General features: G+C 39.7%; 1 protein-coding gene across 3 annotated transcripts in view; it reads left to right on the forward strand.

Moving 5' to 3' along the window:
* Nucleotides 1-20118, forward strand: part of SEMA3A (semaphorin 3A) — a 280469-nt gene that overhangs the window by 90259 nt on the left and 170092 nt on the right. For all 3 annotated transcript variants that reach the window (XM_075599556.1, XM_075599555.1, XM_075599554.1), the window contains exon 3: nt 1377-1439. In XM_075599556.1, coding sequence (XP_075455671.1) covers nt 1377-1439 — 63 coding nt within the window. The remainder of the gene's footprint in view (nt 1-1376; nt 1440-20118) is intronic.

Consider the following 20118-nt stretch of genomic DNA (forward strand, 5'->3'; position numbering starts at 1 on the left):
TAAACCAGGGGGTTTCGGAGCTACAAATAAAGCTGTTTGGCTCCAGAAGACCTGCAGGTTACATTCATTTAAAAAATCAGGCAGGACTGCTGCATTAAACTCTCTAACACATTGCAGTGGGATATTTTAAAGCAACTTTTAAAGCATCATACTGGTAGAGATACTACTCAGAATAGCAGAGCTTGCGAGTTCTGATCTTGTTGGGTCTGATACCAGTATCCCATTCCTCACAAGGTGCCTTAGATTTGTCAATATAGTTCTAATGGAAATCCTTTTAGGATGTATGGGATGCGAGTCATTTCAATATTCTTTGCATATCTCTCAGATACCTCAGGTGTGCTCCTTTTTGAGCACAGGTTTCTCCATGTTATTTGGAGGGAGGTTTGCAGGGGATATATATATAGTGCATCGGACTCCAATAAAATACTCTCCCAGCGACACTCCACATAGCAGTGACCCAGCGGCTCCCGAGCTCAGCAGCCACCCGATCACTGCTATCCTTCCTCTCTCTGCTCCGGTAGGCGTCGGGAGTCATATCAACTTCCGGCTGACAGGAGGAAGAGGAGGGATTGGGTAAGAGCGTGCACTCCCTTAAAGTGTGTGTGTGTGTGTGCGTGCGTGCGCGCTCGAGAGAGAGTGTGAGAGTGTAAGTGAGAGGCAGAGAGGGAGCATAAGTGGGAGAGTGAGACAGGGGCAAACGGGGGGGGGGGGCGAGAGACAGAAGCAATGTGGAGTAGGGAGACGAGAGACGTGGGGTGAGGGTTGAGGTTCCCCAGAATTTCACAATTGAATTTTGGGGTTCCATATCCAAAAAAAGTTGAAAACCCCTGGTCTAGGCCATTGAAATGCTTCATTTAAGAGAGGTGATTTTTTAGGTTTGACTTTAAGGTGTGAAGAGAAGGTACTTGGTGCATACGAGTGTGAGGGAGTTCCAGGTGCAGTCTAAATGTTACCATGATAACCTCAAAAGCTAGGTTAAGATTTTTTAGCTTTGTAACCCTAAAAAAAAACATTGTAATAAGTGTAGCACATTCTCAGGGGGCATGGTACTAGTATTATATGAGTTAAACTCATATGGGCTTCTGGGGGGACTTTACGCTGCGATAGTGCTGCTTGTGATGTGATCACATGGAAACTTCCATTGAGGTCAATGGGAGATTCCATGAGATACTGCACAAATTAGCACTCTCGCAGCTTAATGAATAATGTTCCTAGCCCCATGAAAATGTTCATCTTTTTCTGTTCATTTGTTTTCATTCCAACTCGTTATTTATTACTGACATCTTTACAATAACGAATTCCAATATTATCTAGTACTCAAACTCAAAGATATATGAAGTACACTAAAAATGATTTATTTTTCTCTTATTTTTAAGATTGTGTGGCCTGTAACTAACACCCGGAGGGACGAGTGCAAGTGGGCTGGAAAAGATATTGTGGTAGGTACAAATCATTCTGCCATACTTTTTGTAAAGTCTTTTAATATTTTATGACTTTTATGATGTTTATTTTTGAAAGACTCATATGCACACACATGCATGTGTTTAACACAGTCATGTTATCAGATGTACTGTATTAACCCCTTCACTTCTACAGTGAAGTGAAAACAGGGCAAAAATATGAGAAGATGAATGTAAAATTTTACTAGTGTTTATTTTTTTTAAATAAGTTTATTTTTATATTCAATTAAATCTCCAAACGTCACTGGGGACAGCACCTTGGACCGGACTGCTGCCAGTTACATCTCCAAATGCAGATTAAGATTAAATCCTCGAGAAACGTGGGGTTTCCCTCTTTCTGTTTAGCAAGTTATCTATTACAGTATATGTATAGTGTATAGTTTTACTTACATGTAATGCATACAACAAATAAAAATACACAGTTACCTATATACACAAACATATATATGGATAGATATTGTTTGTACAACTAGTGCACACATCCTCTTTTTTTTAAATCTTTCTTTGTACTATATTATGGATATATCTAATTTCCCCCCCTTAAATATTTGGACATTTATTTGTTCTATTATATGTGCAGTTCTTGGTATATATGTATGTATGTATGTATGTATGTATGCATGCATGTATGTATGTATGCATGTCTTTATTTATTATTTATATAGTGCTATTAATGTACATAGCGCTTCACAGCAGTAATATACATGACAATCATATAAATAACACATAATACAAATAACACATAAAGGGAAGAAGTGCTTAAGACCTAAAAGAAACATTTAGGAAAAGGAGTCCCTGCTCCGAAGAGCTAACAATCGAATTGGTTGGTAGGAAGAACGTAGTGACAGTAGAAGGGTGCCCTAAAATAAAATGCTCTTGTTCTTAGTAAATAGTTGATGTAGAGTTGTGAGTAGAACCACTTTATGTAGTAAAATATTGCCAATTATTATGGGTTTCTTTTATTGTAAAAGCCACAACTAAAGGTTAAGTAGTTACTGCAGTGTTATTGAACTGAGAGTGCAAGGTTCATCAAGAAGGATTTTTTTTTGCATGCTACTGCACAGACCTAGAAGCCTTTGATCTATAGGGCAGAAACACACAACAAATGTCTGATCTGAAGTCTTTATTTTTCCTGCCATAAACCACTAATATATAAACAAAGAGAGAAACATCTGTTTTATTAACTTACTGGAGTCGTTAACGAGACGAATTTCTCAAACAAACAAGGTTCCCTTTAAATTGTAATATAATGATAGACAAATAAAAAAATCTACAAAATCTACAATATATCATATATATGTATATCAATATATATATGTAGCAATACTTTAGTATAAGTTGGTCAGGTAGAAAATAGCATAATTATTTCCATAAGCAGTGTGCTAGATCAGGGGAACGCAAACATTTACAGCTGCGCCCCCCTTTCTGTCTGCTCCGGAGATTGCGACTCCCCCTCCTACCTTTACCACTGCATCAAATGACGCTCCGGTGTCACATGATGTCAGGTCACATGACCCACGCCGTCATTTGATGCCTATGACATCACGTCACATGACCGCTGACGCCGCGTTGCCATAGAGACACATCACCACTTCTGAATCCAGGTAAGTTTTTTTGTTGCAGGGGTCTCACGCGATTCGCCGCATTTTACATTTTATTTAAATGCCGGGGGAAGAGCGTGGGACCTGTGCAACAGCCCGCGCCCCGCCCCCCCCCTGGGGGGCGCGCCCCTCAGTTTGCGGACCGCTGTGCTAGATGAACAGACAACGGCAAATACATTATTACAATTCTTTATATAAAGAGGCATGCATTCAGTATTCACTTAAAATTTAAAATCCTTTACTTTAAGGAAATCATTTCCAAGGACAGTAATAGTAGTCATTTATTTTTATAAAACATGCCTCTTGTATTATTAAAAATAGGTTTTTATTATTATTACTATATTTAATGCAATCGTAATAATAATAAAAAAAAATCATTAATTTGACAAGGAATAAAACATCAGCAGAGAGAAAACCTCCTTGGAGGGAGGATGAACAGTTTCTTAGTAATTAATTATATTACTGACTCTCCAATAGTAATTGAGTTGAAAGTAGGACTATGCAGATCAAAATGTATAGATGGTGGGTAGATGTCGCTAGAAAGAAACCATTTTATCTTTGCGCCGGGGCTTCAAGACCAACCAGTTGTCTGATATATGGAGGGAACTACATCCGGCAGACAGGGATTACCCTTTCTTCTCTCACCCACACGGCTCGTACAGCAGAATTGATTACTTTTTTGTGTCCTGTCAACTGGTTCCTAGGGTTACCCGAGCAGGGATCCATGATATTTCATGGTCAGACCATGCACCAATAGAGCTAAGGTGCAATAATATCCGAACTGATAGACCTGGGACGAACTGGAAACTTAATGAATCAATCTTAAAAATACCGGAAATATGTGATGTTATTGGCAACGAGATTGACCAATTCTTCAATATCAATACGGGCTCTGTTGACTCACAGCTTGTCCTATGGGAAGCCCATAAAGCAACGTTACGCGGCGCGTTAATAAATATCACAGCCAGACGAAAGAGAGAAAGAGAGTCCAAAATTATCAATCTCCAAAACAAATTACAGACTTTCTCCTCTAACCATAAAAAGAATTTAGACCCCAAAACCTTACAAGAGGTAAAAGATGTCAAAATTGAACTTAACATGCTACTAGCTTCCAGAGCTGACAATTCACTGAGTTGGTCAAAGAGAAAATTTTACGAGAAAGCGAACAGGCCGGATACAATGCTGGCCCGCATGCTAAAGGACAGGCAAGCTAAGTATAACATCCAAGCTATACGCTTAAAATCTGGTACCCCCACGTCTAATCCTCAGAAAATTGTAAACGAATTCGGCTCCTTCTATGAAACACTGTATAACGGTGAAAAAGTGGCACATAACTCTACAACGAGCGGTGCCCTAAGAGATTTCTTAGCCAGCTCGGAACTAGGGAGATTGACGGACACTGATAGAGCAGTTCTGAATGCTGACTTCACTATGGAAGAACTATCTCAGGCCATTAAAGAACTGAAGCCATCAAAGGCCCCTGGGCCTGATGGATTCTCAAGGCTTTACTATAAGAAATTTATAAAGCTGCTCGCCCCAAGGTTGCTCCGCATGTTTAACGCTATTTTAGCGGGAGCCCCCATCCCCAAGGAGATGTTAAAGGCGTCAATATCACTAATTCATAAAACTGGGAAAGACCCGCTAGACTGCAAAAGTTACCGGCCTATATCATTAATTAACACTGATGTTAAATTATATGCTAAATTATTGGCCAATAGACTTAGTCTCATCCTACCCAGACTTATACACCCAGATCAAGTCGGATTTATCAAGGGCCGGCAAGCAGCGGATAATACACGACGATTTATTGATCTGTTGGATTTGGCAAATAGTAAGGCAACTCAAAGCATGTTGTTAAGTCTGGATGCAGAAAAAGCTTTCGATAGGATAGACTGGCCATATTTAAAAGAGACGCTTGCGACATTTGGCTTTGGAGATCGGGTGAGTGAGGCGATTCTATCGCTGTACTCTAGCCCCACCGCCAGGGTCATACACCAAGGCTACCCCTCTCTGCCATTCCAAATAAAGAGTGGCACGAGACAGGGCTGCCCATTATCCCCGCTTTTATTTGCCCTATGTATCGAACCACTGGCGGCACAAATCAGAGGAAACCCAGACATCTCAGGGTTAAACGCATACTCCCAGACCCATAAAGCGGCCCTGTATGCGGATGACATCCTCTTGATTATCACAAAACCCCTTACATCCCTACCAAACCTCTTCGACCTACTAGATCGATTTTCTAAGGTCTCCGGCTTCAAAATCAATCAATCCAAATCGGAAGCCCTCAACATCAACCTCCCTAGACACATGGAGAAATTACTAAAATTAAATTTCAAATTTAATTGGCAACAAAACCACATAAAATACCTGGGTGTCCACATCACCAAAACTGTAAAAGACGTGTACAATGCAAATTACCCCAACCTGATTCGGACCTTAAAATCTGATTTACGGAAGTGGACATCCAAAAGGATATCCTGGATTGGACGTATCCATAGTGTCAAAATGAATTTACTCCCCCGTTTATTATACCTCTTCCAAACTCTCCCAGTGCCACTCAGTTGGAGGGACTTGCACTCACTTCAATCTGAAATATCCAAATTCATCTGGGGAGGTAAAAAACCGAGAGTAAGTAAATTAAATATGAAAAGATCTGTGGCGGCGGGCGGCCTAGCTGTACCCTGCCTGGTATCATATTACAAGGCGGCACAATTAAGTCAGATTGTACAATGGCATTCTAACCCAAAATTAAAGAGATGGGTGGAATTAGAAAATGCTGCATGTGCACCTCTGGAACTGAGCAGCTTAATTTGGTTACCTAAAACGGCGCGAAAATTTACCGCCATGCCGCTCTCCTCGATGACCAACTCAGTGTCAATTTGGGAGTCTACGAAATTTCGGCATTCCCTTACGACAAAAAATTCTATGGCAACACCCATTTGGAATAACCCTGATTTCGCTCCAGGTCTATCAGTCAGTAATATCTCAATCTGGAGACAGAGGGGCTACAATCGGATTAGAGATCTGGAGGGTCACGACAGAAAAATCAAAACATTCGACCATATCAGGGAAGAAAAAGAGATCCCTCACTCAGAATTCTTTAGATACCTCCAGATCAGGGCATTTTATAACAAACTTGCCCCATACCCCCTATTAACATCTTTCGAAAAGCTCTGTCTGGCTGAGACCGACACGAAGGGACTTACATCTCAGCTATACGGAGAAGTGATCAGTTCTGGTGAACATGAGCAGCAGATACCCTCATTCCGTTCTCAATGGGAAACAGATCTGGGAGAAAACTTAGAAGATGAAGAATGGAGCGCCATATATATGGCCACAGCGAAGAGCTCCATATGCACCACGCTCAAGGAGAACGCATATAAAGTCCTAATGCGATGGTACCTCACCCCACTGAAATTATCAAGGTTTGTGCCGGGTTCCTCTCCCCTGTGCCCCCGCCAGTGCGGAGGAACAGCCGACCTGTTACATATGCTGTGGTCTTGTCCACGGATCTCTCCACTGTGGGAGGCGATTAGACATTGGATACAGAGACTGTTCGATCTCACCATTCCCCCAGACCCGTGGTTGTTCCTACTGAACAGGCCATTGACGGGCCTTTCCAAAACAAATAACAAACTAATTGCCCATTTTGCAATTGCAACGCGGTGCGAGATTGCAGCATTATGGAAACAATCTGATATTCCAACCATCCCAAAGATTCGGAATCGAATTTGGTTAATTTGCCAGATGGAAAAATTAACGAGTTTAGTTAATGATACTGGTGACAATTTTCTAAAAGTCTGGACGCCTTGGCTGGCACAGACAGATATCCCGGGGATTGAGAGGTCCTCAATATGGCTCTGATAACAGTAGGTGCGTTCTCCTTTGGAGGGGCTTACAGGAAGTATTCTATTCACCCAGGACCCCTTATAGTAACATTATAACATAAGTAATAAGAGAGACGACTCAGCTTGCAAACATATGTGATGCTTAGCACGGAGCCACGTGTCGCAACTACTACCAACGCACTTCCCCTACCTCACCCCCAACCTACCCCTTTCCCCTCCCCATCCCGCCTCAACCTTCCTTTTTTTTTTTTTTTTTTCTGTGAGTATGTATTGTCTCCCCTTTTAAGTTGAGTTATATGTGTCTGTTTGTCCATTTAAGTAGAGTCGGCTTGGACTATATAGTCCACACCAAAGTACCCAGAAGACCGGGTCCCGAAGCACAGCAGGGCCTCGTTGTTACTTATATAATTGTTAAAATATTGTTTGCATACAAGACAAAAGTATTCTGTAATGTATTTTATGCTGTCTTGATTCAATAAAATTTAAGTTATAAAAAAAGAAAGAAACCATTTATGAATGTAAAGTTTATAATGTGGAACAAGAACCATGGGAGCACGGCTCGCTCTGGCGGCCAATAGAAAATCTCAAAGTTATTGATGAGATTGCCACTTTCTATTCATGGCCATATTTGTATTTTTTGTGTGTCTAAAACCAACATAAAAAAAACTGTAAATATCTCAGGAAGCGGAGGAGGGGAGTCCCTGGAGATCAGGGAACTACGAATCATCTGTGAAGGCCTCCAAGGTCATGTCAGCTAAAAAGAAAATCATTTTGGAAGTGGGTAGCTGTATTAAACATTAACTAAGCTAATTATTTGTAAACATACAAAATATTTGTTTGTACAAAATAACTTTACAAAAACAGAAAAAAAACTTTTTAGGGCCCTTAGCCTATTTAACCTAACGTTAACCTTAAGGTCAGATCATTCATGACGGCTATCCACTAAAGAGAATAGCCAAATGTTAACCCAGTACAACTCCTTGAAATAACGTATGGTTAAATTTTGACAGCTGTTAGTGCTAATGAGATGCAGAAATAGGCATTCCCCCTAACATTTCATAACCACTACATTTACATATACTTTGCATATCCAAATTGGCATATAGCCCAGGTATCTCAGGTGTTCTCGTCTTTGTGCACAGGTGTCTCTCCACGTGTTGTTTAAAGGTGGGTTTTGGGGAAGTATTAATAACACTTTGGACTTTAACAAAGAAGAGGGTTTCGCTGTCCTATGCTAATGAGGTAATCAACCAGCCTTACACTGATGAGACCCAAAAGGTTGAAACAGCTGTGAGGATCGTTTCTCAGCCTTTTGGCTAAGATCAAGTGTATTGTCTATCCTACCTGTGGCGCAGGAGTAGGATGGACAGTGGCACACATTTGATCGCCTGGTCGAGAGGTGAGATGAGCCCAAGAACTTTTGGGTCCATGCACCCCGGCTCGAGAAGTCCCAGGTGGGGAGTTCTTAGTACAGTACTGTCTGTGTGAAGCTTGCAGTGGGCAAGGTTATACCCTAACGCAGCGACACACTGGTACGTGAAACAATTCCCAGCATTGGACTCTTGATGCCAAGGATTTACTTTCCTTATTCCTGTCGTTCCTGGGCCTTCTGGCTAAGGGGGGACGAAATGTTTTAACCTGAACGGCCCATCATGGCTGGGGTGCTCTGGCACGACCCAAGCACTACAGCTAGTCACCGTTCCTCTTCGGAGGGAAAACAACAAAGACTTGGACTTTCTTGCCAACCTTTTGGGTGAAGGGAGGAAGAGATGGACGTTCTGAATCCTGACAGAGGATGGTGTCAAAAACCCTGAAGACCTAAGCCTACTGGCTGAAGATTTTTGGTGAAAAGTAACAAGGACTTGTTCGACTTCGGGAAGACAGTCTCCAGGAGAAGCACCCAAGCCGCTGAAGCAGCTTGAGTTAACGGGGAAGGGAAAAAATGGCTTTCTAGGTAACTTGACCTTGTTTGCCCTGATTTACCAGAGCATACTGCATCTAAGTCTTACCTTCTTAGATAGTTTGGTATGATAGAGAACCAATGTAGTAGTCAGATAATATTATTGCTTTGCCAGTAGGTGATTGAAAGAAGATATTTTATACTACAACATTTTAAAACATTTCAGGCCCCTCTGGTCTGGTAGCGAAATTGTTAAAACGCTCATGATTTTATTTAATAGAATTAGATGATAAAATATCACTATAGTGCGCAAACACCACCAATAGTATGCCTGGTAACATATCTAGTACCATTTAAACCCTATGCAACAAATGTTCTGTCTCTCACCTTGAACTGCTCGTTCTGTAAAATAGTACTTGGCATCTGTATATAGATCCTTCTCTTTAATGCCAATAGAACTTAATGGAGCCATAATCTACAGATAATCTACAGGTTTTTGCATTGCAAGAAATTAAGCTTTTACTTGGTGTCCATATCTATCTACTTCCCATTAGTGCATATTCATAGCCAACAGTAAAGTCCTTTCTAGGGATAGAGAACATTCCATTAGCATTTGGGAACGGTTAAAGGTTCAGTCTCGGTCCTGCTTAAGACCAAAAGGATTGATAACAAGCTGTTAATGGTCTCTACTATGTTTGTGATGCATTAAAAAACGAAGTATTCTTAAATCAATTTTAATAGTCTTTGTTCTTTGTATATCTGAACCTTTAAAGCGCACTTCTACATTGTGGGGGTTAGCATTTAAAAAAATTTAAGAACCAACTTCAGTCTTGTGGCTTATGCCACCGGGCAAAATGCAGGCATACTTAGTTTTTATGGTGCACGTTAAAGCAGTAATCCTGCCTAAAAATATATATTTGTAACTGCTTTGGAACAAGGGGGTCCTCTGGAGCTGAGCACTCTGTTCCCAAGATATTGAGCGGTGTAGTCACTTGTGTTTAAATTGCCATCAATGGGATGACGTTGCGTCTTCCAATGGCCCAAGGGACCCACTGCCAAATTAAACTCTTAAAAGAAGAGGAACACACTGGTGCCTCCACTCATAAGTATCTCTGGAGCCGGGGGGGTTGCAGGATCTGGAAATAAGTTAATTTCCAGAGGGTCCCCTGCTTCCAGTGCTGTTAAAATATAATATGTTGAACAAGTGGTATCCCAGGCTTTTTTGCATACACATGTAACCTTCCCTGCCTGGCTCCTAGGGAGTTTACTTCAAATGTCTCTTAACTTGGCTTGCTCAGTGTTGATTGCCTTGTCAGGGTGCTAGATTCAAGCCGGCTGGGTGTTGAGTAATGCAGTGGTGGACGCCAGGAACTTTATTCATACATACAGCATCTTTATTGATCACCATCGATAAAGTCTAATTTACACGGTACACATCACTTCACTATAATATTATAATATCATCACTATTCTCTGTATATGCTGACTGTATCCTCTTCCCTAGCTTACCCCTATCTCGGCTGCTAGCAAGGTGCTGAGGCTTGACTAACTGTTACCCAAGGGGATCCCTCTGCTTTGTAGCGTCTATAGTGCTCCATCTTCTATGAGACCCTGCCAGGCATTGTACTTCTCTCTGGTTGTGGTCAGTACCCTTGTCGCAGCTACTGAATGCCATCACGCGACATTCTGAGTGAGAGTCAGCTCTGGATCCTCTGATGGGGCTGGTCCAACTATGCCTTGGGGCTGCAGCTCAGGAAGCCACTGGCTGCAAAGGCTGCCTCTCTGGGAACCTTAAGAGTAGTGAGGAGCATTCCTGGGAACGCTATCTAAACAGGGAACTGTCCATAACTAGAAAACAATAAAGGGAATCCTTACCCTATTATATATATATATATATATATATATATATATATATATCCTACAATTACATCGCTATCACTGGGCAGAAGAGGACGGGAATATGCCAATTATCGACTATGGAGACATAGTATATGGCTCGGCACCCCAAACCCACCTTGGCAAACTTGACACCCTCTACAATTCAATTTGTCGTTTTGTTCTCCAATGCAACTACAACACACATCACTGCGAAATGCTCAAATAACTAGATTGGTCACCACTCGAGTCTAGGCGCAAAGTTCACTATTCCTGTCTTGCCTTCAAATACTTTCTGGGCAAACTACCCACCTATCTGAACAAACTCCTCACCCCTACCACATGCATCACTTATCATCTGAGATCTGACTCCAAAAGACTGTTCATGGTCCCAAGGCTCAACAAAGTATCTGGCCGCTCCTCCTTCTCTAACCGTGCACCCCAAAACTGGAACAACCTACTCTCACATCCTCCACCAGTTTAAGTTCTTTCAAAACTAAGGCTGTCTCACATTTTAACCTGGTCTGTAACTGTTACATAAGCCTATAATATACATCTTCTCTAACTGTGCATGCAATGTACTGTATATAATGTATACCCTGTTCATTTATGTAACTGTATTTGTAACTATGAATTATTTGTCATATTAACTATGCCCAGGACATACTTGAAAACGAGAGGTAACTCTCAATGTATTACTTCCTGGTAAAACATTTTTATAAATAAAAATAAATAAATAAATGATTCTGCCTAACTGCCCCACACCATGTGATGGGGAAGGGGTATTACTCTGCGTGGGCCCACACAGTTAACCCCTTATGGCCATAGCAATCCCAAAGGGGGGGTTACATGAGATAATTCAGTTTCCATTACAGTTAAACTTTCCACAATTAGATGTTAGAAAAATCTGCAGTTGAAGCAGTAGGTTTATTATGTGCGGCTGTGAAACTGGAAGAATGAGAAGTGTTCACAAAACATTTTTCCATCTCGTTCCTTTGCCTCACATGTACACAGGCAAACTGTTATACTTTTTGGCTTATGCTATTCTTGTAAATCTTTTCATTCTTGAAGTTATGTACACCCATGCCTGAAGTTTATGGCCTGTATAAAAAAAAAATCATCTATCTGGCGTGCTGTGTGTGTCTTAAAATCTGGATATCAAATGTCTAAAGTAATCCTCCAAACTGGGCTGGACCACAGGCTTCCTGTTTGTAACAAGTTAATGTATCTTCCGTTTTGATATTACTTATTTGAAAAGCTATAGTGAACAATTGATGGCACAGAATTAAAAGTCTGAAAATAAAATAAGTAGTTGTACATCTCTGAAGTCCCATCGCCAAACTACACATTTCTTATACAATTTTCTTTCTTATGCTCATTAGTCAAAGTGCAACAAATTACTTAATCCTAATTCTCCCATTTAATCCTCTGTCGTAAATAGTGGATCAAACTACCTGGATCCCGTGTTCAAAAAAGGTTACTATATATATAGTTTCTTGATGACTTCATCCAGCATACAGTCACTTTTCACCCACCATAACCTAAATAATGTGTGTGTGTATGTGTATAGAGATATAGATATATAGATATATAGTACTGTATATGGACATTAATCTAGAGGCCCATTTTAAATGTAATATAATTTCCTTTGCAAACACTGCAGTGGGAATTTGCATATAACAAGCATTGAAAATCTTTTTCATGCATGCTGGAATCATTTTTTCTTTGGTTTTAACATTGCTGTATAAAGGCACTTTCACCGGGATTGACCGAGCTCCGATATGGGTTATTGCACCACGATACGCTGCAGAAGAGGCAATTGACTTGAATGTCAATTAACGCAGGATTGTGGAGCGGTAACCCATATCAGAGGTTAGTGCAGCTCTCCGTTTCCTTCCACGTCAGAGTGAATTTAATAGAGGTTATAAAAGTAGATATATGAGGAGTTACAGGACACAATGTTATAATGGGATGTATAAAAATGTGTGCCTGTAATGAACACTGTTTTTCTTTTTTGATGGAGCCCATGAGATTTAAAGTGGGTTTTAACCTCTGCACCTAAACGATTGCCACTAAATGTATTAAACAAGATGGGCCACTTTCTTGTGTGTGTCTTTGATGGTAGAGAAAATGATTGTACCATGTCAAGCACAAAAATCCACATCTGTATAAATGACGTCAGCAGTACGTTTAGATTTGCAAATTAGTGTGGTCAATAGATAGTACCAGTAATATCTATTAGACCTATAGTTCAAATAAAGTGCTATGATTGACATTATATTCTGAGCTAAATAAAGAATAAGATCAAAGGCGCTTTCAAATTAATAATTCTGCTTAGGGACCCCATAACACTACCACCTACACTGATTGATTGATGCTTTAATGATAGCTCCAAGCTTGTAGAGCCAAATATTTTGTTTCACCGTAGGCTCTCCATTCATAATTGTCTGGCTCCTGAGGCATTTCCACATAGATTTATGACAAGCAGAATTTTACTTTAAACCAATAAGAAACTTAGATATAGATAGTTATGTAACCTGTCGAGTCAATATAAATTTGTATTGTATTTATATTTGCAAAATAATAAAAAAATACATGAAAGGCTACTAATTGTGTTTTATTATTCTCCGAACCAGTGTTTTGCATGAGAAACTATTCTTTTATTCTTCTGGAAATTATCTTATTTTGTCAAATTTCCATAATTGCCTCATTTTTTATGCAATTTTTTAGAAGGACTATGAATGCATTTTATAGTACAATGTACCGTATTGTGTAGTTACTGTAACCAAGACATCATTTTTTCAGTGTTTTAAGTTTAATTTTCCTGTGGGTTCCTTTCACGCTATGCTTTTTTATTATTAAAGATGCTAACTATTTTTCATGTGCGTACAAGTTTTCTGGTTTATAAATAGTTCTGCAAATTACACTATAATAAGAAATTTCTTGTTCGTATGCAAACAAAAAATATCTCATTAATTTCTGTCAAAAAAATCCTACTGCAGTTGCCTGTAACTTAAAATGTTAACACTGTCGCAGTGGGTTTGCAAAAGCAAATTGTAAACTAGCATACCTAGCATATTTACTAAAGTTAAAACCAGTGTGAAAAATAGCACCATATTTACCAGAGGAAAGGAAACCCATTGAAAGCAATGGGATTGTGTATGTTAGCAAATGTGGTGCAATTCTTTTTTACAGTTGTTTCCCCTAATACTGCTGCTAGGAAACTTTAATAAAGAAAAAAATCCCTTTATCTACACATTACGGCGTCTGTTTACTAAAGCCTCCCAGCTGCAAAAGCTGGCCAAAAGTGGAGCTGAGAAACGGCACCAGATCTGGGATTGACACATTTCAGTTTTTCTTATACGGGACTCCCCTCCCATAGCTAGGGTGACCATATTTGTGCACGCGCAATTGGCACTTGCCGTGCGCACGTTTGACCGGCAACTGCCGATCACGCACGTGCAGTCAGCAGGATAGAAAACCAGGACAGCACCCCAAAAAGTTGGGGCAGAGGCCTTAAAAACGGGACTGTTCCAGCTAAACTGGGACATCTGGTCATCCTACCCATAGCACGCAATCCTCCCCTACCCCACAACAAACACACACAATTCCTCCCTCCCCCACAACACACACACGCACACACTTTTATCATGAGTGGGAGGCCTCTGGTGTGTGCTGGCTGCACGCAGATGCAACTTCTGGGTAGGCCCAACTTCCGCCGCTGACCGGTGGGTGGGTGGGGAGGCCCCTTCACAGCAGTTGGGGCCTGGCAGCAAACAGAGGCCCGTCTACCGGATGCAGAAGTTGTGCCAAACATCTGGCCGGGCACAACTTACACCGCCGGTCGGCTGTGCCCCACGCAGCCACCAGGCCCAGGAAAATGCAATGAAATAAGGAACAATCTTGTATATATATGGGGCATTTGGCAACCATAACCAGATCAGTGCAAGAAATGCCATTGACTGTAATGGGATACCTTTTTTTTGGGTGTGGGGGGTAAATCTGATACCGTTTTCACTACTCTTTTGCCCTTTTTTCAGCTACGAAACTTTTATACATATCCCTTTTAAGAACATATCTTAGGGTCTAATACAAGCAAGTCCCATTTAGTCAAGAGAAGTAGTTTCACAGCATATTTCTGACCACAATACAGTACTTGTTTTTCCTATATTTAAAATAGATAAAATGAAAGAACACCAATGAGTTAGTTTCCTCTGTACAGTTTAAAATATGTAGTTAACAACCATATTGCTAAAACTTCAAAGTGCAAAAACCTTGTGGGTGCAAAAATACTACTTACAATGTCACTCATGTTTTGGAAAGAATTCTGAAAATATTGTATGATTTTTTTTAGAGCTTTAAGACACATCAAAGAAAAAATCCTATTGATCCTTATGTTTGTTCCCCTCATATTTACTCACACGTCTAATAGCGTATATCATTTGTACTATTTCCATTATTCAGCCAGTGTCATTATAATAATACTCACATTTGTTTGCAAGAATAGTGGGTGCATACCAAGTGGCAAAATGTACTGCCATGTTTTCTTTGCCAGCTTCTAGGATAGATTTTATTTTTAAACCACTGAGTTTGTATAGAATAGTAACCAAGCTTATGGACTTTACGTTTTGACATCTTTTTTAATGAAAAAGAAAGGTCTTACACATCCACGGTTGCTGTATTTTATACATATATATTAAAAAAACACCTCAACAATTCAATAATGTAGGGAATTTGGTTCATATCTAATATAAACATGTGCATACATTGTATTGGTTAACCAGCGTATACTACAGTTACTGTCGTCATTTTCTTGGTGATATTCGGTCATAACTTACTCGTTGTTTTGCACTTACTCAAGCAAAATTGGGCACCTCTAGGCCACGATTATAGTTGCCACCTGCGCGCGATGGAGTGAATGACGTCACGCTGCCCTGTTGCTCGCGCGAAACATGCACTGAGGCTGGAGGCGATGGGGAGGCGTGGCGAACCAATCACCAGGCTGGTTCTCCCTTATTGGCTGAACTGCTCAAGTGACGCGGCCGTGGTCGCTCTGCAGCACTCACGCGCACTATGGGCGGCCTCGCTGAGGAACACACACATTTGTACTCGCGCTGTGCCACTACAATCGCATCCTTAGGTAGCTTTATAAGTCTGTGGCAACCCTATAGGAAAAATGGTCCCCGGTAAGGCCCCTGAAACAGGCTATATTTATATACAACAGCTGTGGTTCTCAACATAATTATATTTTTATAAACAAAACAGCCAAATGTTGTAGAAAAGCCATTAAAAGATCTTCCTTTTACACTGATGTTTTGTTTAAAGTAAATGCATGGGGATTTAACTAGGGATTGTTGTGAACCAATTCAAGTCAAAACTTTTGATTTAACAGCTATGGGGGCTGAAGAACTCTGATATACACTGAAAAGAAGCACAATGTTTAAGGCTTATTTTGTCAGATCTTTACGCAGATCTGCTTTTATTTGTCCAAAAACTTTGGCAGAAAGCTGTGATTTATACAAGGAGTTGTAAGAAAACAGAAGATAGGGAGACTGCTTTGAAGAGTTCACTTGTCTTCTGCATGCCAAAAATAAGCAAGAACTCCATTTTCTGAATTCATTGTAAAATATGTTGATATTTCCCAAACTAACCTGATCTCCCCCTGTAATGAGTTAGACATTAAAACTTAGACACTCAGTATAATGGTTGTTAATCACACAAAATGATCAAAAAATGTGTAATTTCAGACCAAAAAGGCAAAATATTACTGTGCACTCAAAATATGTATTTAGCATATGGATTAAGTACGTAGTAATCAATACATGTTTAAAGTCAGTTCCAATACATTTATAAGGTAAGAAATCACACTAAAAAGTACCCACATTTTGAGTAACATTAATACAGTGTTTTGTCTTTGGAGTTTTATTGCCTTCATTTTTATATTTTCATTGTTTGAAACGAGGAAGAATTCGTTTTCATTGAATTGCATTTGAATCTGAGCCAATCACACTGTTAGTTAAATGTAAAATGCCTGACATTCCACAGGCTAGAATTTCTTTGGCAACAACAACGGTGTTCTTTAAGCACAGACCAATTTGAGAAGTCCCAGAGTGAACATTTTAGGGTGACCACCTCTAAGAAACTAATCTGTATTTAGAAATAGTTAGACAAAGCTAAACAGTGAAAACACATGTCCAGCTTTTGGATGTGTTGGTCTGAGAGTTCTCTCCCCTTGCCATTTAATTCTGCTTTTCTTGGAAGCAGTGACTCTACTAAAATGGGCAGAATAAGCTGAAACGGTGACAAATATTCACACCTACCTGCAAAACAGTATCCCAAGAAAGTTTTAAACTAAAGAGATTATCCAATCTTTAAACACTTGATTTGAAATATTATGACACTCTAATGGAACAAGTCAGTCTGCGTTATCCGGTTTTCCCAATCCATTAGCGCCTTTATAATGATAGTGCTTAGGAACTCTTGACAAATGAGTGAGTGATGCTTAATATCTTGCTTATCACTTCTCCTATACCATTATGTCTCTGGTGTGATGCCATCCAGCTAGATGACTTTCATTCTCCTATCTACTCTTCTCCTAACATTTCATGACCGGTGACTTCAAGTTGTGTAAATGGAAACACAATCGTTATCTGAGGTCATTTAGTCTCTGCCACCTTCCTGTCTGACTTATCACATTTAACAACACAAAGTGGGTGTGTTGAGAGGATGAAAACTAATTATCTTATTGCAATGAACCAATTTGTTTCCAAAATGTATCCTTCTATCACCAAATTGACATTGCTGGAATCAAGATAGTACACAGGCACAATATGATGTACATCACTATCCTCCAAGAATCATTACATATTTGAAATAATTTTTACAGACTTATAACTATAATGTGCATAGTGGACATTATGTCAAAATGTATATTTAACAATAGGCATTCCTTGTTATTAATTCACAAAATAGTTAACATAAATAGGAGGCATTTTTTTTTTAGAATGAGAGAGCCCCTTTGACATACTGTATATACAATAGCAGTTTCTCCCACAGCACTTATGCACACACACACACACACACACACACACACACACACACACACACACACACACACACACACACACACACATATATATGTATATATATATATATATATATATATATATATATATATATATATATATATATATATATATATATATATACTGTATATATATATATATAAGAATATCACTTGTGAGCATATTCACATGTCTTAGACAGGTCTGAAACCCTGCCTATCACCATTATCACCTAGCATACTTTGCTTCTACTGCAGCAAGGGATTCTGAGAAATGACATGCAAATGGCCACACCATGTGTCATCTTTTGCCTGAAATCCATTTTTGCATGTAACCCTTTTAAACAAATGTGCTGCTGTTCACAGCTTTTAAGCCAGTCAAACCACTCACAGACAGCTGTTTTGACCTTTATGGGTCTCATCAGTGTGAGGCTGGTTGTACTAACTTTGTAATTTTCAAGGTTGGGTAGGTTTACTATATACAGTTAGGTCCGGATATAATTGGACACTGATACAAGTTTTGTTATTTCGGCTGTGTACCAACATAAATTCAGGTTACAGTTAAATAATGAATATGGGTTTAAAGTGCAGTCTATCAGCTTTAATTTGAGGGTATTCACATCCAAATTGGAGAAAGGGTTTAGGAATTACATCTCTTTAATATGTAGCCCCCTCTTTTTCAAGGGACCAAAAGTAATTTGACAATTTACTCAAAAGCTGTTTCATGGACAGGTGTGGGATATTCCTTCGTTATTTCATCATCAATTAAGCAGGTAAAAGGTCTGGAGTTGATTCCAGGTGTGGCATTCGCATTTGGAAGCTGTTGCTGTGAACCCACAACATGCGGTCAAAGGAGCTCTCAATGCAAGTGAAACAGGGCATTCTTAGGCTGCAAAAAAAAAGAAAATCCATCAGAGAGATAGCAGGAACATTAGGAGTGGCCAAATCAACAGTTTGGTACATTCTGAGAAAAAAAGAACGCACTGGTGAACTCTGCAACACAAAAAGGCCTGAACGTCCACGGAAGACAACAGAGGTGGATGATCGTAGGATCCTTTCCATGGTAAAGAAAAACCCCTTCACAACATCCAGCCAAGTGAAGAACACTCTCCAGGAGGTAGGCATATCCTTATCTTACCAATAAGAGAAGACTTAACGAGAGCAAATACAGAGGGTTCACCACAAGGTTCAAACCATTCATAAGCCTCAAGAAAAGAAAGGCCAGATTAGACTTTGCCAAACAATATCTAAAAAAGCCAGCCCAGTTCTGGAACAGCATTCTTTGGACAGATGAAACTATAATCAACCTGTACCAGAATGATGGGAAGAAAAAAGTATGGAGAAGGCTTGGAACGGCTCATGATCCAAAGCATACCACATCATCTGTAAAACATGGTGGAGGAAGTGTGATGGTATATATATGTATGTGGAAATATCTGTGAACACATCTGATCTGAGATACCTGTGAAATATGCTCATTGAAATTGTTTGAATATTCTTTTCATATTCAGATTAACACATTTACATATTCAAATAAACATATTTCCCAGGTATGTATGTATATCTATTTATATAGCACCATCCATGTACATACCTGGTACTTCTCACCTGTTACACATGTGACATAATAGAAGGCATAATAGGAATAAGGGCTTCATAAAAGTAGACATTGGGAAAGGGAGTTCCTGCCCTAGAGAGGTTACAATCTCAAATGTGTTCCCAGGCATTTCTCCACATGTTGTATGGATGAGTTATAACTTGCACAATATGGATAGATACTGCCTAGCAATATGTTTTGGTATAGGGAATTGTCTTTAGGCTATGTGTGTTTGAAACATTTCCTGTCTAGCGGGATCATAAAATATTAGCAATATGCTTTAAATTACATAATGATTACTGTTTAGCAAATGTTTTGCCAAATTTCAAATACTAGGCATTCACTGCATTTCACCCCCAGCTCCTCCCCCTACCCCCCCCCCCCCCCCCCCCAACACACACACACACACACACACATTTTTGGAACTTTTGCAAAATTACCAAAGTTGGGAAAGAAATGACCATTCATTACCCTCCTACTGTCTCTGTACGTTCACCCTACAATTAGATTGTAAGCTCTTCGGAGCAGGGACTCCTCTTCCACAATGTTACTTTTATGTCTGAAGCACTTATTCCCATGATGTGTTATTTGTAGTTATTTGTTATTTATATGATTGTCACGTATATTACTGCTGTGAAGTGCTATGTACATTAACGGCGCTATATAAATAAAGACATACATATTACTTTTTATTTTTGAAAGCGTGCTAATTACCATTATAAGTATAAAAAGGAGTACCCACATATGACCACATTAGCGATATCACTGCTA

The sequence above is a fragment of the Ascaphus truei genome, chromosome 5, assembly GCF_040206685.1.
Source record: "Ascaphus truei isolate aAscTru1 chromosome 5, aAscTru1.hap1, whole genome shotgun sequence".
Lineage (NCBI taxonomy): Eukaryota > Metazoa > Chordata > Amphibia > Anura > Ascaphidae > Ascaphus > Ascaphus truei.